Source organism: Apus apus, chromosome Z (genome assembly GCF_020740795.1).
Source record: "Apus apus isolate bApuApu2 chromosome Z, bApuApu2.pri.cur, whole genome shotgun sequence".
Lineage (NCBI taxonomy): Eukaryota > Metazoa > Chordata > Aves > Apodiformes > Apodidae > Apus > Apus apus.
In genome coordinates this window covers 10,952,631-10,978,390 of record NC_067312.1, presented here as the reverse complement: position 1 = coordinate 10,978,390, position 25,760 = coordinate 10,952,631, and the positions used below count along the sequence as shown (strand labels likewise).

Here is a 25,760-nt window from a genome sequence, read left to right as displayed (position 1 = left end):
TCTGAAGAAATGAGTCTTTTGCTGCTTTGATCCTACAGGGCAGCATTTGGCAAGCTGTGTCATCACCTTCAGTAACAAGCCAGCGGTGGGTAACCTGACATCTGCATCAGTCTGATGCAGGAACAGAAGTAGAATGGAAGGGAAAGCTGCCATCTGGTAATCACCAACACATAGCTGGGAAAGGCAAGGGAACCTTTCTGCACATCTCTTGCCTCTGAAGTGGTACTGAGTCAGCTGTCAACAACTCAGTCCACAACCTTGTCTCTAGATTGGTCTCATCATGGCCATATCTCATCCTGCTTTGTAATCCCTTCTCCCACCATTTTACATGAACACTTTACCATGTAGGACCCGACAGACCTTCTACCTACATTACAAAATCCCTGGCTAGTATTTCTGCAGCATCACACAGATTCACAGGTCTACCCTTATAGGCTGCGACAAAGGGTGACAGCATCTCCTGCCTTAAGGCCATACTCTGATGCCTGCCCTCTCTGACCTTTCTGGTGGACTTAAGATCCATTCTAATCATACCTCCCGGGACAAGCAGCTCAAACATACTGTGTAGCAAGTTGCACGGTGCAGAAATTACAAGAACCCCATGTAGCAACCAGGATCAGACCAGGAACACGTAGTTATGATGTTACAGTACAGAAGGGCAGGGAAAGAAACATTACGTCTACAGAGATAAAACGGAGAGAAGTATAGCTCACTTTATGCTTTGCTACACCACACTCTTGTCCAGGAGAGACACATGGACTCACCCTTCTTCTGCAGCAAGTCGATGGAGACAGACTCTGTGTTGCCATCTGGGGAGAGGCAGAACTCGGCAGGGGGTTTCTCTGCTAGCGAGAAGTAGTCAGGGAAGAAGTCAGTGTAGGTCAGCTGGAGTTGCCTCATAGACTGTCCTGTAGGGCCAAGACAGTGGGAAGAAGGATCAGCCCCAAGCCCTTATATCAAAGCCTCTCCTACACCAATTGCTTTTCCCAGATGCAGCCTGCACCAGCAGCAGTCTTCCCTCCAGCCATCCAAAACTGAGAGGCTTTAAGTGTGTTACTCTCCCAGCAATGGACATGAGCCTGTACAGTTCAACCCTACAGCCCACCCAACATCTAGCTTCAGCTTGGCTGGGAGCCTGTGGGTACCAGAAGATTCTATGGCAGGTTCATAGGCTAGTGCTAAGGGAAACCTTGCTGCACCAGACTGTCAAGTGTGCTGTGTGGGAAACCACAGCAAGAGGGGTCAAAAGTAGAGCACAGAGAGAATCCCTCCAACATTGCATGAAGGAGGGACGGAGAAACTGTTTGGGTTAGCAGAGTGAGGTGTAGAGCTTCAGGGCTCAAAAGTTAAGCCAAAAGCAGCCTGTGCCTCTCAGCCCTCCCTGCACAGGTTTTGGAGGACAAAAGACCTTAAGGGGCAGAGCATGGAGAAGAAAGAGCTCCATGGCAGCTGCCCCACGAAAGCTACAGGCCCACACATAGCATGCTGTCAGGGTTGGGGCAGATGGGCAGACACTGAGTGGCACCGACACGAGATCCCCAAGGGCTACAGCTCCTGTGTGAGACATGGACTTCCAGCTGGACACAGCCCAGCAGCACCTGCTGAGGCCTGAGCAGGCTCTTGGGCCGTTCACTTTGCCCTTCAACCCAGCCCAGTGACGGACCTGACTGCTCTCCGTTGAGGCTCCACACAGGTTGTACCCATCAGTGTGGCAATTTTCACCCTCCTCTCATGGCCCCTCGGCCTCACTGTGAGCGGATGCATCATCCCTCCTGCTCGGAGCAGGCAGAGCTGTGATGAAGCCAGGCTGAACCCAAGCCCCAGGGTCACCTCCCAAGACCCCCCAGCAGACGGGTGATGCGCACCGTTCAGCTTGCAGTGGAAATGGCTGCTGTTGAGAGCGCCAGGGAGCTCCAGGATGGGGTTGCTCCGGTTCAGCCGAGGCTCCTGCTGCCTCCGGTCTAGGTTGCCTGCTAAGCCGGGCAGCCCAGAAACGCGGTCCAGACCCAGGGGGTTCCTCCGCCTGTACTCCCGCCACTTCAGTGCTTGTGGGGAGAGGTGGTTCGCTGGGATGCCGCAGGCAGTGAGCACCAGACAGGAGGACACAAGCAGACAGGAGAACGTGGAGGGGAAGCAGGGTGAGAGAGGACGGGAAAGAGGAAGGACAGAAGAAGAGAGACAGCACACTAGTTAGAAGTCCAGCAGTGTTTCAGGACGTTAGCACGCAAACATGAAGGGAGCTGGAGGCCACAGCTTGGAAGGGCAGGGCAGGAGCCTGGGTGGCCTTGTGACTGTGGGCATAGAGGGAGCAGGTTTTGGGTGCAAGCACCTAGCATGGAGTGCTGTAAGATCAGCAGCTCGTGCTGCCCTGTCTGGAGACACAGTGTTGGAGTTGGGACTGGAGGGACATGCTCTTAAGTGTAGGGCTTTTTCTAGGCAAAGTGATGGTAGTGGCTGTGGGGCACTGCAGTCTAGATGCAATTTTGCCCTGGGCTGTGGCTATGAGAAAGGGTGGTAGTACAGGAGCAGCCTCAGTCATAGGGAGCTGGAGATGTTCCAGACTAGCACATCCTGGTGGGTGGGTACCTACCATTAAGAGGCCGTGTTCCCATGCTGCTCAGGGGACCAGAGCTGCTGGTCTCACTGCCACTTCTCCAGTGGGGATCTGTGTAGCCTCCCACTCTGCTCACGGGCATACTGCCCATCGAGAGGGGCGGGAGGGACCCACTGTGGAGTCGGTACTCAGAGAGTGGTGGGCTTGGCTCCAGTGGTGCCTCGTTCTTGGGAACTGGCTTGGGGTTCTCCTTTTGCCTCAGGGCATCAGCTTTGGTGGCTTGGGAGGGCTGCACGGCACTGAGAGCAGGGGAAGACCTCGCGGGGAGCAGGTTGGCAGAGATGGGGCAAGACCTGCTCCTGGGGGGCTGGCTCTCTCCAGCTCTTTCCACAGCGGATGAGGAAGAAGAGTCCACGCTTTGAAAGAAAGGCACGTTGCATCGCACGGGAGAGTAACTCCCCAGGGGGGACGGGCGGGTTGTCTCGGGTGCAGGCTTCTTACTGCAGCCATCACTGCTGCGGGAGGCAGCTCCATCTGCCGAGCGCTGGGTCAGCAGCGCGCTCTGGGCCTGGCTCCCCAGCCCCGCCGCCTGCTCCGCTGAGGTGGCCGAGGCTGAGGACTGGGAATTCGAAGAGATCTGCTGGCTGGCAGGCCGGTTGCTGGACAAGCTGTAGAGCTGGGAAAGGCTGGAGGCAAAATGGCTGTGCAGGGCACGAGCCTTGGGTGGCTTGCTGAAATGGTGCTGGAAAACAAAGGGCTGGATGGGCAGAGTCGTGGGGCGCTGGTCCTTGCTGTAGCGTACCACAGGCTTGCTGTCTGTGCCACCACCTTTGGGGAGAGAAGGGAGACAAGAGTGTAAGGACGGGCAGAGGGACAGTCATCATCAGGCCAGCATCATCAGATGGGAATGTGCTTCTCCAGTGCAGGAGAAAGAGGATGAGCTAGTGGCCAGTGACATGGGGAGAGTGGCTCAAGTCTGGACTGGTTACACACATCATGTGCTGGCAGTGTGGCCCAGATGCAGTTTCCAGCTGTTGACAGCTCTGGAAGAGCAGAGCACTACACTAGGAGCTGTTTGTCCTGGTAGGATCACCAACTCCACATCCCTTCCCCATCCCTTGTTCCCAAGACAGGACAAAGCCATGGCCCCAAGTGCCTGTCCTTGACTGCTCCTGCCCAAGCAGCACCACAAAGCACCATGGCTCAATGCACTGGGTTCAGCAAGATTTCTTATGCCAAAGGACCCGCCCCTCTCACAGGTGCTGAGAGCTGACCCAGCCAAGCACAATCATTACATGCAGTAGCACCACAGCTCAGCATCCCACAGTGCACTCAGTGCAGTCAGAAAGGCCATCAGCTTCCCCTTCTCCCTCCCTCTTCTCTCTTGCACATAGTTCCTTTCATCCCCCTTCCTGCACCAGACCCAAGAGGGATGTTCCCAACTGAATCAGGACCACAGCAGAATTAGAAGAGCTTCCAACCCTGGAAAAGGCAGGTTGGCTCCACCAAATGATCAGCAGACGTGTCCTAAGGGACTGTGCTGGGCTGATCTACGTGTGCATGCTTCCATCCCCTGGTGAGGCCACACTATCCTGAAGGACACACCTGAAGCCTGACACACTGTGCACAACACACTCCACACTGGATGCACACACAGGACTGACTGGGATCCCTGATCCACTGCATCCCAGCACAGCCTGGCACCTCCTGCCTTATCTCTCCCCAACTCTTCCAGCTCACAGCAAATCCTGGGACACAGCAGACCCACCCCAAGAACAGCCCTGGTGTTCCTTGCTGCCTGTGGAGGAGTGCCTCCCCTATGGCCATCCTTCAGCAGGGCTTGATTTCCCTCCGGTCCCTTTGCAGATCCCCTAAGCTTGCAGCCTGCTCCCAGTGGATGTGAGAAACTCTGCCTCTGTCTCCAGCCACAGGCAGGAGCAGTGTGCACAGTGCTAATGCCTGTCTTGCTGTCACAGTGCAGAGGAAAGGACCATAGCAAGGGGTGCAGGAACTGCTGGGATACACTGATCTGAAGCCTCCTGTCTGCCCCCTCCTCCCTGAGCAGCTCTTCCTCCTTCCACGCACTCCTTCTGCAAACCAGGAGGGCTGCTCCCACTTGGCCTTCTCCCAGCAGAGATCTGCCCTCCCTGCCATCCCACACCAAGCACATGCTGAAGACTCAATAAACAAACAGGACAATGCCTAAAAAACTCCCGCTCCAAAGGCAAAAATTTCTCCCACATCTGCCACGGCAACAAATCATATGTTCTTCCTATCTCCTGTCAGAAATCTCTAGGGAATTATATGGTGACAGTCTGGTCCTTAGCATTTTTATGGCTATCTATTGCAGCAGTCTGGTCAGAGTCCCATTTTTAGATGGGCTCTTACCTGTGAAGCAGGTACATGAACTGTGTAGGGCAGAGAGAGAGGTTTTCTGCCATGCTGGAGAAATGGCAGTACCTCTGATGGGGCTCCTGCACAGCCTCCTCACCAGGACAAGTGATGCTAGCATCAAGGTGGAAAGCAATTAATGTATTACAAGCTTTCCTGCAGAGGCAGCTGGGACAACCACCCTCCGTAAGAACTTAATTTTCTGCAATGCAATGCACTGTGAAGGACATGGCTGGGATATGCCAAAAGTGACATGCAGCTCCTCTAATCTCTGCAGAACTCATACTGTATCTACCAGCAGAGACTTCGTGAGCTCCTTGACCCTGCACTGAGAGCAGACTGCTAGCTATGTCTCTTTCCTCCCCATCTCTGTACCACGTGGCCCCAAAGAAGAAAGGCTAAAAACTCCTCAATGGTTCCCTTCCCTTCCTCTGCTGGAAAGACAGCTCTGCTCAGCATCTTCACATATCTGTCTTAGGAGCTAAAGGCAGGTGATTCTCCTGGACTAGGAGAGTACAATGCCCTGGCAGGGAGACAATCCACCAAGCTGTACAGACCCCAAATGCTAATGCCATGTCCTCCCCTATGTGATCTAAGAGGTTTTCACAAAACCCCAAGACACTTTAGAAATAGAAGGACAAGACACTTGCACTGATTTGGGTCTGAAACAGGGCTTTTTTTCGTGGGAGTGGTGGACCAGGAAACAAGCTGCATCCATTGCTGTGCAGCTTTCTCTGCTGCTCCCCTCATGTCCCAAAGAGCAGCCACTCTTTTTACTTGTCCATTCTGCCTAGTTTGGCTCCTTACCATCTGCTTGGGCTCTAACATCTCTTTGTCCATGGCCACTGGCAAAGCCACCTGAAAAGCTGGCATCTGCCGCCGTCAGCAGGGAGAGAGAGGCTTGCTCACCTGCCCCATGCCCACTGGGGACCTTCTCACTGGAGAGTGAGTCTTTGGTGGAACACAAAGCCTGGCTGTCCCCAAAAGCGTGATTCAAACAGAAGCCCTCGCAGCTCCGGTTCAGGCCGCGGATGAAGGGCATGGGCGGAAGACTCTGGCTGCGGCGAGCTCTTTCTTCAAGGAAGGCTGGGCAATCCCGTTGTGTCTCAGGGATAGGGGAGAACTCCAAGGAGGAATCACCATTGGACCGGAGTGGTGGGGAGGTGCCGTTCTTTTTCCGGCCTTTAGCCAGTTCAGCAAAGGATGTCACTCGCTTCGGGGGGGAACTTTGGATGGGTATTGCTGGACTTTCACTCAACTTGACTGGGCAGCTCACCATGCGCTCCAAGGAGCCCAGCCTGCTGCCAGGGCTCCTGTCCAGGTTCTGATCATAGCTCCTGGAGCGCTGCCGGCTTGTGTTGAGGTTAGGTGGTGACACATTCACATAGACCTGACCCTCAATCATGTTCTTGGTGGCTTCTGCCTTTGCCTCCTCTTCACTGCACTCCACATTGTCTTCTTCTTGTCTCAGGTCAGGCCTTCTGAACAGGTAGTATTCGGTGGCCTGGGCAGGGCTACCTTTGGTATGGTCTTCCGAGCAGCTAGTTATGGAAGATCCTGCCGGGCTGGGGGATGACTGGGAAGACAAGTCACATGTGACTAACTTATAATAATTCTGAGTAGCCACAACAAGCCGTGCTTGGCTCTGGAAGCAGGCAGTGAGGTCTGAGCTCTCTGAAGTGCAAGGCTCACAGTGGAGGTGGTAAGAGTTGCAGTTAGCATCAAGGACAGGTGAGGAGGAGTGTTGACACCCACACACCTTCCCTGAACTTTCTGGGTGATGCGATTCGCAAGACATCTTGGATTCAGTGGGTGATGAATGCAAATCCAGATAAAAAGCTCCTGTGTCTGAGTGGCTGCAGAAGGAAGAGTCACAGGACAGGTTGGCAGAATTCAGGTTAGATCGAGAATGGCCATTCATTTTGTTGTAGAGAGCACTGAAGTTCACCAGCACCCCATCAGAGCTGTTGCAGGAAGAGTCACTGATGTAGCCCATCTGTTGGTCAATCACTTCAGACTGACTTGATGAGCTATAGCACCGACAGTGCTGGAGTTCAGAGCTGGAACAGCTGCATGTTCGGCTGTGCAGGGCATCCTGATTCCTCAGAGGTTCACCTGCATTCTGGTTCCACTCCTGGTCACCACCATCAAAGGAGAAGTTGGAGGAGCTGCCGCGATGGCAGCTGCATTCATCCAGCTCCATGCGTTCTGAAGCCTGGTGGCACCTGTTTGCATTGTTCCTCTTCTGGACGTCATCATTGCTGATTTTGTCCTCTTGCCCATCTACCACCCCGGACCGGCTGGCCATGTTCCAGGATTTCACAATGTCGTTGGAATCGTGAAGGTGGAAAGGGGGCAAGGACAGCTCATGCAGATGAAAGGGAGGTTTGCCAGCCACAAGTGAGTTGTGAAGGTGAAAAGATTTTTCACCCAAGTCATCCCCAAAGACGCTGAGGTCTTCACCTTCACTCAGCAGGAAAGGGTTGTGTCTCTTACTGACACTAGGGGCAATCAAATCCCTTGCTTTGCCTTCTTTGTTGTCTGAGGCCTCTGCTGAGGTTTCGGGGGTCTGGAGAAAGCTGCTGTACACCAAGGAGTCAGTCTGTGAAAGGTCTCTGTCTGGAAGGGCAGAGGTCCGTGTAATGCTGAGCTCTGGCTGGCAGAAGGGGTTGGTCCTATTGCTCACGGAGCAGCACTGTCTATCAGGGACCTGGCAATGCACCAGGGGAATGTGATGGACAATCAGCGTCTCACCAGTCAGTTTGGGTGGACTATCCATGGTGAGGAATGCTCTTCAGGACATCAGTTAAGCTGGTGCTACCCATGGACAGATAAGGCTGCACATGAGAGGCAGGGAGGACACTTTTCATGAGGGAATTCAGATACCTAGAGAGAGACAAAAACACAAAGGAAGTCACCTCTCAGGAAAGGTAGTGAGTATTTAAAGCATTTTTGGTTTGACTGAAGACTTTGTGCCAACAAGGACCAAACAGACTGGCCTTTGTTAGCACAAGTACCCTAGCACCTGGTCCTGAGTTGTCCTTCCTCAAGAAAGAATGTAAGACAAAAACATCCCCCTCCCTGCAGACTCCGAGGACAACACTGTGCTTCCAACTGACCCCTCTCAATCTTATCTGAAGCGCGCTGACTTCATTCCAGTAGCCAAAGAGCTGCACAGGCTTTGGGCCAAATCAAAACCTCACCATGGATGGCACTGTAGGCCCACAGAAAAACACACAGTCAGCACAAGGTCTGAAATTAAGTGCTTCACTCTTGACGAGAGCAATCCATCTTCTCACACTAGATTCAATATCTTTCCTTGCCTTTACATACCTCAAGCTTTCTTTTAGGAACCAAACACTAAGCAGCACTGCCAGACCTTGCAACATTAGAGAGATACAAACCCTGGCTGAGATTGGAAAGCAGGAACACACTGGAACAGGAAAGCAGCAACAACCATTCCACTCCAAAATCCAGGAACACCCATGAGGTCCTGACTTCTTTTAATGGCGCCAGGGGAACATGCCAAAACATGCAACTACTTCTGCACAACAAGGACCTCTCATGCAAAAAGGAGTGGATGACTTCAGTGGGGCCACGGGGAACCACTTCTGATGGTTAAATAGGTCCCACAGAGCACGCTGCCTTCTGCTGAACTTTTGCTGATGGTCCAGCCTCAGCTCAAACTGGCTCCTCTTGTGGTTGGGGTTGCCCAGTTCACAGATGTCTGACACTCTGACACATTATCTGTGGCACTTATCTTGCTATCTGCTGCACTTCACACCTGTACAACTGCCACAGTCCCAGGAACTGCACAGGCAGGGCACTGAGCCCCACTCCCTCAGTGTTCAGTAAACAGCATGTTCCCATAAAGCCAGAGAAAGACATTCTCAAGCATTTGATATGGAAGAGCAGAGAATATATTTATTCCTCCTTCCCCATGTAAGCCAGAGGTCCAACCTGGAAGCACCTTCAGGACAGTCTGGAGGGGTTTTCCCTCTTTCCTTCTCTTCTACATATCAGAGAAGCCAAGGCAGAGAAGTGGGAGGGCAGCTAAGGCAGGAAGGAGATGGAGAAACCACAAAAGACGATAGTGACCCAGAATGATCCTGAGAGATTAAAAAATTATCTACTGCTCTCATAGATTCACCACCTGGTATGAAACCATGGCCTAAACACCCTTGGTCAGCAATCCACACCCTGTATCTCTTCCAGGCATCTTCAGTGCTCACAGTACCCTGACACCCCATACTGAGATCCTGCACTGGACTCTAGTGCCCTGCATCTACTGCCACCACTGACGTCTAGACTCCAATAAGAGGAATTTACAGTATCTGTGTTTGCCAACCTTACCACAGCATTTGTGAATATGGGATGAAAATGGATTTGGAGTGGAGCTGCCATGGGAGTCTAGAAGGGAAACTGAGAAATATAAGTGAAGTTAGAGAAACAGTGCAAGAAATTACACTCTGAGCTCTACAGAAAGATCAGAAACTTCAGTTCTTTCCATTTCACAGCATAAGAATATCAATCAAAAGAAGCTAAAAATAAATTATCAGAAGAAGTACCTTCCTCTCACGCATAGTAGTGCTGTCCTAGTTTGAGCCAGGGTGAAGCTGATTTCCTTTTTACTGATTGTCTTTTTGGTTTATTTTGTTTGGTTTTTTTTTTCTTTCAGTGAGCTCTCTTTTAACTAGCTGCAAGTGTTCCAGATAGTGGACTGATAACACTGGAATGTTCATGTTACCGCTGAGATGCCAAGGACACTTTCCTCTGCTTTAGATATTAAAGGAGCAGAAGAGTCATATCTATAACCCTCCCATAGCGAGGCGCGGACAAGACAGATGGCAAACCTGGGCAAAGAGAGTATTCCATCCCATAATATCTACATGGCTCTCAATATAATGTCAGGGATCACGAGAGTCAAGACCTTTCCTCTTTCTTCTTCCCTTCTGTTCCGTTCATGGCCAGCGTCTGGGGAGAACTCCACCTATCCACCTCCTTTGATCCCCAGGCCCGTGCATTCCTGACCCTCATACCACTTCCCTCAGCTCCTCTCTGCTTTGCCCCTCTCTCTGGCAGCTCCGAGACACTTTGGGACTGCTCACAGCTCAGGAGATGCCCTGGGAGTTGCTGGGGGTGGGAGGAGGCAAGAGGGTTTTGCACATTCCTGAACATCTTTGTATATAATTGTACATATTTTATTTTGTCGTTATTGTTTAATTAAAGCTGTTTTGCACATTCCTGCACACACATGTATGCATTTGCACATATTTTCTTCTATGATTAGCATTTAATTAAAGCTGTCTCATTTAGTTTTCAATCCAGAAAGTCTCTCTCCTTGTTATCTTTGTCCTTTCCCTACCTGGCTGGGGAGGGGATCAAGAGCATTGTTGTCACTGGTTTGATTGCCCAGCCTGAGTCAAACTGTGACAAGCGTTTCTCACAGACACAGGATGATGCTGGCAGGAAAAAAATACAATGATGGAAATGGACGGAGAGTTTACAGTAAACACACAATGGTGTAGAAGTTGATGCTAATGCCAGTGGTAGCAAACCCAGAAGCCTTCTGGTGGACTCTACCCAGGCCACATCCACTGGCACTATGGTCTCCCCAATGCCTGCATCACCCTTCATTTCCCTTTCAGAGACTTCTCTGTGTGGGAAGCCTCTGGTTCCTTTCCTACAGCCACTGAAAGTAATGAGTCTGTCCTCAGCTTGGTTTCTGGGGTGGATTCCTAAGATATACATGGCTCAAGAACCACCATGGGTACCAGCAGCTCCTGACTCTGTGCCTAGCACACACGCTGAAAGCCATGTTCAACAGCTGGGGCAGTGTCCATGTCCCATTTTGGACCTTGAAACCTATGGATAGTGCATATAGTACCAGGAGCTCCTATTTATTTAGCCTGTCTCCCTCCTCTTCACTATGGGAAAAAAGCTGGTCCCCCAAGGCCTATCTGCTCTTGTTACGGACTCAGTAGCTGATGGTAATGCTTAGATCACATCACTCCATAAGGCTTTGCTGTATTTTGAGTGTTGCCACAAGGTACCCACTTGAAAAGCCTAATTTTGAGGATACAGACTGTGAGGATGGCACACTTCACTGCTGAAGCACAAGGTCTCTGATGTTTCTGGAAAATGGCTGCTTGGAGCTGGCTCTGAGCACCACCACCCATCCCTGCCGAGCAACACACACTTCACACTGGTGCAGAAGCTGCTGCGGGAGGACAGGGCCTGCACAGGCACACTGACATTTGACAGCAAAATGTCAAGACAGCTGACACATGGCCATTTCCCAGCTGTCTCTCTGGAGCTCTGGCTGCAACATGCAATTCTGCCCAGCTCTTTGGTTTCAGCGGCAGCACAGGCTCCTCCCGTGGGCTCTGGTTCACTGCCTGTCACAGACACTGCAGCAGGTGGGTGCCCACTCTGTCTGCACCCACAGCCTGCTCCCAGCACAGGGCTCTGAGGTCCAATATCACAGGTGGCACACAGCCAGCTCCTGCCAGGAGCCATTCTGACAGCTTCTCTAGGGATATACAAAACTTCTCGTGCCCTAGATAACCCTCCTCTCACTCTTGGATTTCTGGATTCCTCCTGTATTTGGGAAGTAGGGTGGTTGGCAATGATGCTGCCAGAACAGGACTTACTCAGTTCCCAACACTAGAGCATCCTCCAAGGCCATACCATCCCTTGACTCTCCCTCCCTGACTCTGGAAGACTGTAGAAGAATATCCTTTCTTCCTGTTCAGGGCCTGGTAGACTGGGATGGACAATGAGGCACAAAATCCAGCAATGAGAGTAGTTTCAGATTCTGTTGGCTTTGATCAGCACTTTGTAAAGCCCTCACACCCCTTTGCAAGGGGAAGTTTCCAGATGTGGTCAGGCACTTTGTACCTGAGCACTTTTTGCCAAATCAGTTAATTCTTATTAATAATTCATAATAGCACAAGCCCACAGTGTGCTGGATCCTGCTCAATGCTACACATACAACAGAAAACACAGCATCCAGCAACAATCCCTGCACAGAAAAGCATGTTGTGGCAGTGCAAGGCACAGATGGAGGCAGCAAGCACCATGACTCTAGACACATCAATACATTTTATTTGCAAATGTCAACATTTTTTGCCTTCTCCATTCTGACACCATATGCTGCTACAGGGTTGTTTGTTCAGTCAGGTCTTTCTTGAACTGCTAATGGTTACCTGGAGGAAGTAAGGGATGGACATTTCACTACCTGTGGATGCTTCATTCCAGTCAAGATAATACAGAGCAGATAAGGATGGCTTTTTGTGACACACCTATTGTGTGGTGTGGAATTGCTCATCAATGTTTATACCCCTCTGCATCACACACAACAAAAACTCCTTAGCTGCAGCAAAGCCCTAGGTAAGTGGAAGGAGCTGAATGTTGAGAGAGGAAGGATGGCTCAGCAATGATCTGAGAGCTGCCTGTCAAGCTGTGTCCGTGCTTTAGAAAGGAGACATCATGCTGCAGAAAACAGGGGCATGCAGCAGCTTGCGGAGCTGAGCCCTTCAGGCTCTACACTCTGCCTTGCAAGTCCTTGCATAGAGGCCCCTAGATCCCTCTGTCATGTCAACAAAGACTGACGATGTTGTGCTAATTTAAGGTTGGCTGGTGCAGCTCCCATGGCTTCTGGAGTACAACCTCCTCCCTCTGCAACACTGCTGAGAAGTTACAGAAACCATCAGAGCTGTCTCCAGAGTGGCCTGCACAGCTCTGCTTCAATTACAGGGGGCTGGTACATACACCATCCAAGTGCTGATGCGTTAGGTGTGGTGGCCACATACCTCCAGGGACACCCCACTATCTGTTACCACTCTGGCCAGGCTTTTGGAGTTCCATCACTGATTGCTTAATACCCAGCTCTGCTTAGCACTGTCAGCTGCACACGTGGCGACAGGGCTCAACACACAGCCACACAACGCTCCTCATGAAATGTAGTGCAGTACTGGGGGAGGCATGCAGACATTTAAAGAAACAAATGTGATTTAAATGCAAAAAGATTGTACACAGAGCATGGAGAATGGAGAAACAGGAGCAAGATGACCAGAACTGTCAGTTGGAGGTGATGCCGGTTTTTTGGAGACTGGCTTTTCTGAGCAGGTTGCTGTTTCTACAAATGTCAATCACTTAATCTATGAAACTGAATGTCCAGTGGAAACCCTTAACTGTGACGGTTCTTGCTGCCTCTTTCTGAATGGCCATGGTTTCACCGTCGTCATCATCTTCATCAGATGGAGCAAGATGGATCATGTCACTCAGAGGTGAAAGATGCAAAAACAGGGTTAAAAGCTGGGCATTTAGTTTCACAGATGAACCAGCAAAAATTCTTTTATAGTGCAGCTGCTTGTTCTTTGTGGGTTGTTCCATGAGAATTCCCTGACTGCTAGAGAGCATTTGCATTAACATGCCTGAAGAAAACACACAGTTCTACAAAACAAGCATGAGCAGAAATACTGCAAAAAGCAACCATTTGTGTGAGCTTGCAGACAAGGGACACAATACAGGCACCTCCTCTGTGCTCCACAGGAGAGATATATTCATTTTTCTCCCTGCAAGTCTACCTCCAGGCGAAAGGCCTGGGAGACGAATCCAAATTGAAAGCCATTCTCTACACATTGTGTGGGATCTCAGGGCTCACTGGTTCTAGCACCAGTTCCCAGGATCCCAGCAACTCAGTTTGTCCCTGCCCCAGCTCTGCCACTCGGAAAGCTGCCAGACAGTACTGAATGGTTTAAAAAAAACACTCAGCAGGAAAATTCCAGCAAGCTGGAGGGCATTCAGGGAGCTGCATCAGTGAAGAGGATGGGGCGAGGGACACAGGCTTGGAGATGGGGCTGAACCATCAGGGTGAGTAAGTAGAGGCGGAGGTGAGGACGTGGAAACCTGTAAGTTGTAGGTTGGGACTAGCTGGTGGAATTTGTTTGGACATCCGCTCATTTCTCACTAGCTAACACGTCTCTGCCAAATTCATGCCTTCATTAAATGCTTCTAGTAAATCAGCCAGTATGTTTAATACAAGAAAAGGTGTAAAAGGAAATACTAGTTGCTCGACTCATCCTAAGCCTCCAGCTCTCCTTGAGCTTAGTGAGGGCGGTCTCTCTGGTCCCAGGGTGAATAGTCCAGCAGTCAGTGTTTCAAGGGGGCTGCAGCAAGATAGAAAGACTAAATACTTCTTAAATTTCTGCCTCAGTGCTGAACAAGCAGTGATTCCTGAAAAGAACACTTCCCTTTTTTTTTTTTCCACAACAAGGTGCCGCCTGGGCCAGGGCTTTTTCCAGCAGTTTCCAGGACAGCCTGACTAAGCCCATGACTAATCACAGAATCACAGAATCTTAGGGATTGGAAGGGACCTTGAAAGATCATCCAGTCCAACCCCCTGCCAGAGCAGGATCACCCAGAGCACATCACACAGGAACATGTCCAGGCGGGTTTTGAATGTCTCCAGAGAAGGAGACTCCACAACCTCTCTGGGCAGCCTGTTCCAGTGCTCTGTCACTCTCACAGGAAAGAAGTTTTTTCTGATGTTTATGTGGAACCTCCTATGCTCCAGTTTGCACCCATTGCCCCTTGTCCTATCACTGGACAGCACTGAGAAGAGCCTGGCTCCACCCTCCCAACACTCGCCCTTAACAGATTTGTAAACACTGATGAGGTCGCCCCTCAGTCTCCTCCAAGCTAAAGAGACCCAGCTCCCTCAGCTGTTCCTCATCAGGGGGATGTTCCACTCCCTTAATCATCTTTGTGGCTCTGTGCTGGACTCTTTCAAGCAGTTCCCTGTCCTTATGGAACTGAGGGGGCCCAGAACTGGACACAATACTCCAGATGCAGCCTCACCAATGCAGAATAGAGGGGGAGGAGAACCTCTCTTGACCGACTAACCACACCCTTTCTAATACACCCCAGGATGCCATTGGCCTTCCTGGCCACAAGGGCACATTGCTGGCTCATGTCCTCCTGTCCACCAGAACCCCCAGGTCCCTTTCTCCTACCCTGCTCTCCAGCAGGTCAGCCCCCATCCTGTACTGGTCCATGGGGTTGTTCTTCCCCAGATGCAAGACTCTACACTTGCCCTTGTTGAATTTCATCAAGTTTCTCCCCGCCCAAGTCTCCAGACTGTCTAGGTCAATGTAATATATCATTACATCCCAGAACTATATAGGATTATGATGTGTTCAAAATGGAAACTGCAGCACGTGTCGATCAACCGCAGCTCTTGCGCACAGGACAGCGAGGAGCTGCGCAGGTCAGGGTGAGAGGCTTGACAGCAGAGATGAGAGGGTGTGGGAGATGAAAAGAAACAGGCAGGATGTGTGAATGTGTGTATACCAGAAAAGAAGCTCCAGCTGCTTTGGGCATTTTGAGCTACAGAAGACAGTAGAAACACTTCAGGCAGCAGATCTATACCAGCTAACACAGGAGTCGGACAGTGACCAAACCTGTTTCTCCCATTTCTGTGCTCTCTTGCTGCATGACTCATCACCTGGCATGTGGCACTTGGCTGGAGCCACTTATAGGCTGTGACTCATGAGCATCAGCTGCGGTGACCTGGGTTGGAACCTGCTCCTTCTTCACCAGTCATCCTCTGCCCCAGCCCCCACCACATATGCTCCTGATTACCATAAGCAAACCCGCAGAAGAGAAAAAGACTCTGATGTTTCTAGCTGTTTATCACACTGAAATTTCTGCTGAATTAAGCTGCAGACACAGTAAATCCTTTCTTATCACAGACACTGTAGTTGCAGCAGCAGGAGGGACTACACTTCTATAGCATCTTTTTCCTGGCCACTCTGAAAGTGTACTGAAGATCCTACAAGAGGTGAAATTGTTGTCAGTTACTAACTGCAGTAAGTAAAATCTGGGGGAAAATCACATTTGGGAAAAAATCACAGAAAAGAGAACATAAGGGACAAACAGAATAAAAACAAGGCCTAGATAACAGTGAAACAGTAAGAATCGGACAAAACCAGATTCCAGTTAGAGAAAAACACCCCAAGCAGCCAACAGCCTGGCCTTGAGACAGACCTGCAGGACACCAGCAGGACAGATGAAAGGGATGGAAAGGAGCACTGCCCACAGCTTGTCTTAGTCACAGCCTTGAGCACTGGGGAAAAACACACTGAGTAACTGAAACCACCATATTAGTAGATTAATGAGCCATTAGCATACTAAAATTCACACCCACAGACTAGAGGGACCCCTACTAACAACAAGACCCTTTCTCTTTGAGCAGGCTTAGAGAAATTCCTGAGCATTGCCACTTTAACTGGAAGTGAGGGGTTAGTGACCAATCTTGTGTGCCAGTGATTGAATAATGTTAGAGATAAAGTTCTTTTTCACATTTTGGGGCATAAAAGTAGCCCTTGTGTTTCGGGAAACTGAGCTTGCTTTGTGGAATACCACCCTGCTCCCTTTTCTGCACAGAACTGGATATTAAAGCAAATATCTCAACTCTGTGTGTGAATCGGCTTCTTGCACACTGGGTGACAGACCCCGCTTTTGGGACAACAAAATTACACAATTCCTTTCTGAATAATGGCTCTGTCTGGGTGCTTGAGTCTGTCTGCTGAAGGATTCCCAGCGTACTAAAGAACCCACGCAGAAAAAAAAAAAAAAGAATATATTCTATAAGCAAATTAAATAGCTGGGCAGAAGGCTGAGATCCTCAGCTTAAATCCTCCTTGACTGCACAGCCTTGGGCAGGTCTCAGCTGCAAAGCAGGGCTGTGGACTCTCTGTGGGCTGCCTCATCAACATGCTCTTTTTACAGCCCTGCCCTATAGGAACCACAGGCTGCAGTTGTGAAGTGATAAAAATACAGCCAGCTGCTGTGGGTGCACCAGAGTCAAAGCCAGCAGAAGCGCAGACTGGGGGTTTTCCAATCAACTTCTGTGCACGGGAGCTGTGAGCTCACAACTCGCTCCCGCAACGGCCACAGTGGGGCAGGGAATGAAGTGGCCTCCTGAGGGAGTCAGGCATGAAACTCAGGCAGCTTTGTGGATCATTGTGGGCTCTCTGACCTGTGCTCACAGGCGTGCAAGATGGCAAAGCTGCTCCTGAGGGCTGCTACATGGCTACAGGCACAGTGAGTGAGCAGGTGAGCAGCTGTTCCTGCTCAGGGGAACAGGGATGCACTGCACTCTGCATGAAGGGTCTCAAGATGACAGCAAGAGATGCAGAGGGCAGAGGTGATTCATGCCAATAGAGACATTCTCAACAGCACTGGAGATTTCAGGGGTTTCTAGGGAACTGAAGCATCACTAGAATTCCTCTATTTTGGGAAGACCTCTCAATCAGAGGTCACAAATCACTTTCCCTGGGCCCTCAACACTTTCTTCCCTAAAATTTACTTGCATCTGGCTTCAGACAACTTAGTGTTGTCCAGGCCATGACAAAGGAGAGGCCCTGCTTATCCAAGGCTTATGGGAGGATAATTTCAGATACACATTTCATCTGTACAAAGAAAAAGCACACAAGGACAGCTCCACCTCAGGTAGAGGTGGAGCTACATCCCCTATTATCTTCATGACCTGGGGAATGAGATGAGCTAAACCCTAAAAGAGACAAAGAAGGGCTGTCTTCCCAGTGAGTAAGATCTCACTGCAGTACAGGTCAGCACACCCATACAGACTCCAGCATCTCCACGGCTGCATATCTTCACTGTTGCTTCCTCTCCATCCAGATTAAAACTGGCATTGCATTTCTGTCCAGACCAATCCCTTGCAGATATCATAGCTGCAAAACAATCCTGGACCCTCCCTGCAAGGCAAAAGCATCAGTGATCACTGAAGAAAGCCCAACAAATAAAGAACTCAGTCTTATATAAAGAGGCAGTAAAATAATGTTTAATGTCTGCTCAGCCCAGAGCTCCATGAATGTGGAATCACTCAACTGTCAAGTGAAACCCAAACATTTCTGGGATGGTGGATTACAGATGTACAACCTGATGTAATAACACAGCAAAAGTACAACAGGCAGCAAAGGTGGCTACAAGAGAGTGCTGTAAACCCACAGCAGGGCCAAGCTCTTGAAATTACTCACATACCACCCACATCGAGGGAGGTGATTCTGCCCCTCTACTCTGCTGTCATGATACTGCACCTGAAATACTGTGCACAGGTCTGGAGCCCTCAGCTAAGGAAAGACACGGAACTGTTGGAGAGGGTCTGGAGAAAAGCCACAAAGCTGATCAAAGGGCTAGAGCACCTCTGCTACAAACACAGGTTGATAGAGTTGTGGCTGCTCAGCCTGGAGAAGAGAAGTCTCCAGGGAGACGTTACGGCACCTTCCAGTACCTGAAGGGGCTACAGGAAAGCTGGGAAGGGGCTTTCCACCAGAGAGGACAGTGATCACATGGGTTAATGGTTTTAAACTGAAAAAAAGGTAGATTTAGGTTAGGCATCGGGAAGAAATTCTTCACCATGAGGGCAGTAAGGCACTGGAATAGGTTGCCCAGGGAGGCTGTTACACCTGGAGGTGTTCAAGGCCACTTTGGATGAGGTTTTGAGCAGCCTGGTCTAGTGTGGGGTGTCCCTGTTCATAGCTGGAAGGTTGGATCCTGATCATCTTTAACAACCCTTCCACCGATTCTATGATTCTGTAAGTCACTGTATATAAAGCAGCTAGAGAGGTCAAAAAGCCCCAGCAGGATTATTTCCAGAGACTGAACACAGCGGAGGTGCAACGCTTTGCTCCCAGGATGAGGCAGCCATGTCCCAGTGAACAGGAGATGGAATGCAGCTACAGCATTACCTGGAGGGGAGGATGGGCATCAGCTCTGCCAGACAGCCAGAATGCCTGCATCTGCAGCACTGGGTTATTTTTAGATGATGCAAACCTACATGGAATTTAAAACAGACACTGGTGTGTACACACTATTTAGGCACAAGATCAGGACCTTCAAAACCAAGCACAAACAGAAAACATCCATCCCAGCAGCAGCTTGGTTTTATTAGATGTTCCTCTTCACACTGCACATCTAAATGGTTTCTCAAATAGCAGCCATGTCCAACAGCTGATTCCTGCTAAGACTGCAGGAAATTTTAACCCTTCCTAGCTCTGGATAGTTCTGCCAAGACCAGGAGCAGTAACTGGATACAAAGGAAGAAATTTTCAGTCTCTCTAAAGCAGGAAAATGCAATAAGCAATTAAATGGTCTGGAGGCTGGCTGTATCCTGATTTGGGGATGATAGCATGCGACAAAGCAAAAAGGCTGAGTAACAGAAGCATCTGTTGAGACTACTGCATAAATTTTTTCCTGTCCTCTGAAGGACATCAGGACCACATACGCTTTTGCTGCTGATATCCAACCACTTTTAGACCATAGGCTGGATTTTGCAATCCCTTGAGGATAGCTAGAAGAAAAGACCCTGTAGCACACAGGTCTGGAAAGGGAATTTGCCTGATTACTGTTAAGACCGTGCATTTCTTGACCCTTTTTATGGCCAGATCCTTGAACAAACAGCTCCTCTGTAATCAGTTCCAAATGCCGTCAGAATCTAATTTCAGTAGAATTCAGAGAGGGAGGGGGGGGCAGGAAAGGCAGAATGATTCCCAAGATGACAAGACAAGAAACTTCTGAATTGGGAAAAAAAGCCTCAGGCCACCACAAGACCGTACAAGACTAGAAAACACTCTTTGCACTGTACAGCAGGTCTTGATATGGCCTCTCTGGCCAAAACAAGTCTATCAAGAGCGCTTTTCTCAATAAAGACAAAATCAAGGGCAATTGTTGCCACTTGCTCAGAAATAGAGTGTGGAGGTTAAGACATGGTCTACAGGGTAAGAAGCAATGGAATAGTTTATTACAAGAAAATGCTCCCTTATATACTTCTACAGTGGGAACTGAGAATAGGCAACCGGGGTGCAGAGAGTGTAAACAGCACTCACATCTGTTCCTTAGCACATGCACAGTCCTTGGGTTCCCAGGATGTAGCCAATCACACCTCAAACACACAAGAAACAGTGTTCTGATTTTTATCAACATTCACAGTGCTGCTCACAGCAAACCCGAGCCCTTAGCTGGTTTCCTATTGTTTTGTCTACTTCTTTACATATAGAGGAGGTCCTTTTTCTCTTCCCATGGCTGTTCTCCACAATAGAGGGAGGACATACATACAGATACATATGAACATACTTAGTCTGTGTGGATCAACTGCTGCAGGGACCCTTTGATTTCAGCACCCAAACTCAGACATCCTTGGCCTGAACCAGAGGGGTGAGGCCCCATCCTCCTCCTTTGCCAGCAGAGTTCAGATGCTCTTCGTGAGGTGTAATAACCCCAAAGATGGCAAATGTGGCTGCTCCGTTCTTCTCCCCAGTCACAGGCAGCCACTTCCATATGGGAACAGTTTATATCTAGAAGCAGGTTTCATAACTCACCCATAGAAAGTCAGTGATACTATAGTATAGGCTCCTATATATTTTTCACATTTCTTATAGTGTCCTGGGTTTTTTTTCTGAGTTCTTGCAACTTTTGGGGCTTGTAACTTCCTGAACCAGTGACTTCCACACCAAATTACATGCCACTGCAGTAGACACCTGACAGTCCTTTTGAATATAAAGGCATTTCAGGGAACTTGTCCCTGGGCTAGGGCAGGAAGAGTATCATACTTTCTACTACATTCGCCAGCCCTCTGAGCTTGTTCTTCTGCTCACATACCAGAGTATTCAGAGATCCTTGATCCCATCACCAGCCTCTCTCCAATTGTTCTCCTGATCTGTGGTGTGTTTGTATGTTCACACGGCTGGTGGCAAAGCAGGACTCAGAGGATCTGGATGAAACCACAGCACCAATTTATGTAACAGAATATTTTCCATGCAACAGAACTAAAAAAAGGCAAGTCAGAACTTCAATAAAATACTTACGAAGCAGACCAGGCACTCCTAATGATTACACATACTTTTCTTCTGAGAGGAGAAACTTATCCCTTGCAGAGGCTGGCAACCCAAACCAAACACAGCTTGTAAAGCCCTATTTGGGACAGTTTATTTCAGGATATCGCTCCACAGGACAGCTCATGTGCTAATTAGGCTTGGAATGACTGGGCTCAACAGAGCATTAAGGGTCTAACTAAGTCCAATAACACTGGATTAACCAAGGTCTTCTGCTAAGGAAAGTCTTGCTGGGTTGCACTGGATGCATAGACCTAATCTCTAGGAGAAAAAAAGAAAGGCAAATGGGGGTGATCCTTGGCTCAGTACTGGAAAAGCAGGTCAGAGTCCTAGGGGACACATCAAATCTACTGAAGGGACGTTCCCTCTGCTTTTAATAACTTCAGAGGTGTTTAAGAGGGCTGAGGAGACACCTTAAGGACTGTTGGCTCCCAGACCTCCCCAGCAAGGACATGCTTATGTTTGGATACCTCTTTTCTTGAAGCTTCTGTGTCCTCTCTGTACCAAGTATCTCAGAGAAAAGAGCAAGTACCAGCAACGAGTAATGAGGAAGAATTTGCCTCTCCTAAGCCCTTGCACTGAGATGGGCCTCAACTCAAACAGGAGGTTTCAAAACTCTGCAACTTCTGAACATGTACTATAAATACACTGGGTAGTCTTATTCACACAAACACCAAGCCACTTGGGAATATTGCTGGGCTTTGAAGTTTGACAGCAAGATTCGTGGACTAATTAATGTCAGTATGTGAAAATTATTCCTATTGTTGGTTTCATATAATCCTCCTTCACTTCCTGGAATAACTCTGGGTTACAAGCAGGGCACCTCAAAAATCGTTATTGTCTTTCTCTAGAATGTTCATTATTTCACATCACAATCCCTGCAGTTTCCCATTTAACACAAATATTTCCTATTTCTTCCACTATGTGCAGTTTCCTGGACAGTTGGTCAATTCCCTCCAACTCTGCAGTCACATTTCTGAGCAGGGGTGACTAACTGCACACAGCTTCCCGATCAACACTGGGATGTCCCCTGCTTTCTGTATCAACATTACAATACTCTGTATCATAATCTTCCATTCCATTTCTTATGTATCTTATCATTCATTTGTAGACGCTCACCAAGTAAAATTCCTTATGACGAGGGTGACACTCAGGTACTTTTCTGCAGTTCAGTCACACCAGTTTAATTAGTTGGAACCACTTTAATCAATTTAATCAGTTTAATTATTTGGAACCTGACAAAGTGTACTTTTATGACTAATTTCTGTTACATACATTTACATAACTTAGCATCAAGCTCAAAAAATCAAGGTTTTCAAGAAGACTAGAAGAAACCAGGAGACTTCTCTCACATCTGCTCTCTAGTTTATTCTCACTGTTTGTGGTGTGCATTTTTTGGGGTGTTGCTCCCTCAATTTGCATCAATTCTTGGTGCAGGTGTGTGGGGAGAGGTCTTCCATGTTCCCATGCAGATTCTCTTTGTGGTCCCCCAAGAAATACGAGGGTCCTTCATTTCTGACTAAAGTCTGGGCTGAAGGATATTTTCCATGGTGAATTTGCTTTATGAAATCAATGAGGTCTGGTGGCTTGTCTCTATGAAAGAAGATTCCCCTTTCATTTTTATGGGCAGGCCAAGAGGTTGTTGTGGTTTTTGTTTTCAACCTCAACTCAGGCCAAGAAGAGAGCAGACAACAAGGCAGTAGACCAAAATACTGGCTGTTGAACATGCTTTGGTACAGAGGGCAATCACCCCTCAGTGCCTCCAGGACAAATACAAACACATCACTTCAGTCTGGGGCATTTCTCCACCCTGCAATACCAAAACACATCAGCAGCCCAAAGCCTGAGAGATGCCAGGGTTACAGAGATGGAGACATTCTTTGCACACTCTAAAGCTTGTGCAAAGTCACCAACAGAAACCCCAACGGGTCAACAACTACTATCAGTGTCTCAACATGACACAGGCAAAAATAAATGGAATGACACGTGACTGGAGCATTGCTGCCTTTATGCATTAACCACCCTCATGTCTCTGCTTCTCAGTGCTGGGATATTCCTGTTTCTGGCATTTCCTTCTCTCCAATTCTGTTACTGTGCCATGAACTCAATACTGCACTGGGGTCTAGAGACCTCTAGGGATGTCTGAGGTCCCCCCATGCTCCATGCAGCCTCACCTTTCCTCTGACCCACTCCTTCCCCAAAAACACCCAGTCTAAGAGGAAACAGGGAAGGGAAGCACATGGGCATGAAAAGGCTGTCAGGCTTACTGTAATAATTCATCACCACCTTTGGAGTGCTTTATAAATACAATAATTATAAATAGCAAGTGTCTACAGAAATGAAAATGAGACATATGACACAGAGCTGAAAGCAAGAGGAAGACATCTGGGGTTAGGAAGATGCTCTATGCAGCTGGAGATAAATCTCAGCAGTAGGTTAAATTAGATGCTGATGGTGGACAAGAAGGAACAGCTTGATGCCTGGAGAAAACAGTTAAGTGCAGATGCTTCCTGAAATCCACTGTTGTTCTTCTGAAGGGTCCAGCTACAATCGCTGCTCACGATAAGCCACATCCAGGCAAGAAATCCCTTAGAAGTGACTATAACTGCTCACATACTAACAGGTAGTGAGGGAAAGGTCAACCAGAGTAAGCCAAACCCCAGGGCAGAGGTGTCACTCCAGGTATTGATCATTAGGATGAATTAGGCAAAGCCAGAGAAGATAATGCTGTGTGGGCCAAAATAAAAAAATCTTGGAATCAGAGCTGTTAGTTATTTTTGCCTCCTGTGAGATTTTCTCATATATGGGCTTATGACTCTCCCACCTAGTGGAAAAGGTCTGAGGGTGGGACTAGAGGGAAAAATGCCATGTAAGCAGGCTCTAGAACTAACCTCGCTCCTAAGAACGGTAAATTGCACTGGCACAATGGTCCAGATGGGCCATTCTCGCTGCTGAGAAGGACATCTGTGAGGACAGCTGTGCTCTATGAGCTACACAGAAGACACATGACAATGCAGCACGAGGCATGTGTCCCTGCTCTTTGCCATGGGAACTTCAGAGAGGGACCAAAACAAGGTGACCTGGTAATCCATTCAGGTGAATCAAATCTGATTTGATTCAGGTGAATCAAATCAAAATCAGGTGAAAGGAAACTAAGTAAGCATGGAGTTGCTCCTGCACCAATGCCAGCAGAGCAGAGCAGAGAAGAGCCTACCCACCAAAAGCATTTAGGTCACACTTTTCCAGAGGCGATGGCAGCTGGTGCCAGTTTACAAATAACAAGGCACAGTTCTGGAGCCAAATCAATGAGATTAGTCTAACCAGATAAGGACTTCCTGGTCCCTCAAAGGGTAACATGAAGAGCCCATGTCCTGAAGGAGCTGATGAAGATTATCTAATTGGGGCTGAACCAGGTCTGTGTTAGCCATCACTCAGGAGCACAAATTTTCCCAGGGTTTACTGTGTGACTGTTAAGCAACTCATCAGCTCAAACCTCAAATCATATCTTGAGTTCCCATGAAAAACTCATTTTCCTGCAACTGTATGTTGTGGGGTGTTTTTTTTTGGCACCAGTATGCAGGAGAGCTCCTGAGTATTTGCCAGAGCCACAGATGCTCAGGTGAGTCTCCTGCACATCTGGGAACCAAGGGGAAGGTGGACTCTCCCAGTCTAGTACTCTTGTCAATGTGCTCCACCTTTTCCTAAGAAGAGGGCACATTCCAGTCTGAGGCACCAGTGGGTCCCAGGGAATTAGGTCTTCCCCACAGGTTCTATGTTTTTTTCTCCCTGTAATTCCCCAATGAGAAAATGCCCTCAGTCCAGAAGGAACTGCTAGCTCTTGTCACTCAGATACCCATGCCATTGGCCCAAAAAGCAGAACAAGGCAGTGACACTTGGTCTCTACTTCCAGAGAGCATCTTGTGCTGGAGCAGAGAAAGACAGTCTGGCAGTGATGCCAGTTTCCCATCACTTGTGAAGAGTCAGCATTGCTGCCACCACTCAAATTTCTATTATGTATCACTTAAAGGTACTGCCAGCCCCACAACCTCAGCACTGCACAAAGACCAACACATGGTCTCTCTCCTAGCAGTTCAAACTTAAGAGGGTGAGCCTGAGCCACAGGTTGCTGTCACCTACGTTACAGCCGCCCACCTACATCACAGCCCTGTCTCCTGCTTCCCTCCCATCTACAAGAGTTAACAACAGCAGTGTTTGTGTGTTTGTGTTTGCTGGGGTTTTTTCCTCCCTCTATCTGCTCATATAACCAACAAATCTTGCCCCATAAGAAATATTTGCATGAGTCTGATGAAAGATAGAAAGATAGAAGGTCTACATGATGCTAAGGCTGCCACATAGCTGTGCTGGGGAGAGGAAGGGTTTGTGTACATGTCTGCTCTTGTGCTCATCTCAACAGGTATGTCCTTGCTTTGACCCACTTCTTTCAGAACATGAACATTACAATAACTTTAATCAAGAGAGAAGACTGGGGCAGAATCAGGGACTAGAGCCTGTTTCTTTCTCTTTGGAGAGTAACCAACTTTCAGATGAGTTATGGGGCATGCAGGGAACCTGCTCAGAAGGTATCATGACAAATCCCTGCTAAGGCTAGATGATTCCTTTGGATTTCATCTCCTACCAGCCAAGTTCCCTCAGCTCCTTCAAGCCTCATCCTGCAGCCTCTCACATAGCTCTGGAATGCAGTGAACTTCTGGCTCTTTTGTCCTTACAGACTGGACTGCCAGAAGCACTTTATCCATGTCCCAGTAAGCAGCACAGTAGCAGACAAGTGAGCTTTTCCACAACTGGTTGGATTTCAATGGCTTTCACAAAGACAGGGGCAAAATCTTCTGGTCCAGTACCATCCTGAGATTCCACAGTTGACCAGGAGGCACCTC

At 48.8% G+C, this 25,760-nt stretch overlaps 1 protein-coding gene across 8 annotated transcripts in view; it reads right to left on the bottom strand.

The window, feature by feature from the left end:
* Positions 1-25,760, bottom strand: part of RUSC2 (RUN and SH3 domain containing 2) — a 56,223-nt gene that overhangs the window by 9,948 nt on the left and 20,515 nt on the right. For 6 of the 8 annotated variants that reach the window (XM_051643023.1, XM_051643027.1, XM_051643022.1 and 3 more), the window contains 4 exons: positions 5,753-7,831; positions 2,591-3,382; positions 1,866-2,066; positions 765-908 (listed from right to left, as the gene is read on the bottom strand). In XM_051643023.1, the coding sequence (XP_051498983.1) occupies positions 765-908; positions 1,866-2,066; positions 2,591-3,382; positions 5,753-7,724 (3,109 nt within the window). In that variant the 5' untranslated portion in view covers positions 7,725-7,831. The remainder of the gene's footprint in view (positions 1-764; positions 909-1,865; positions 2,067-2,590; positions 3,383-5,752; positions 7,832-25,760) is intronic. The other 2 variants (XM_051643028.1, XM_051643029.1) reach the window with 2 other exon arrangements.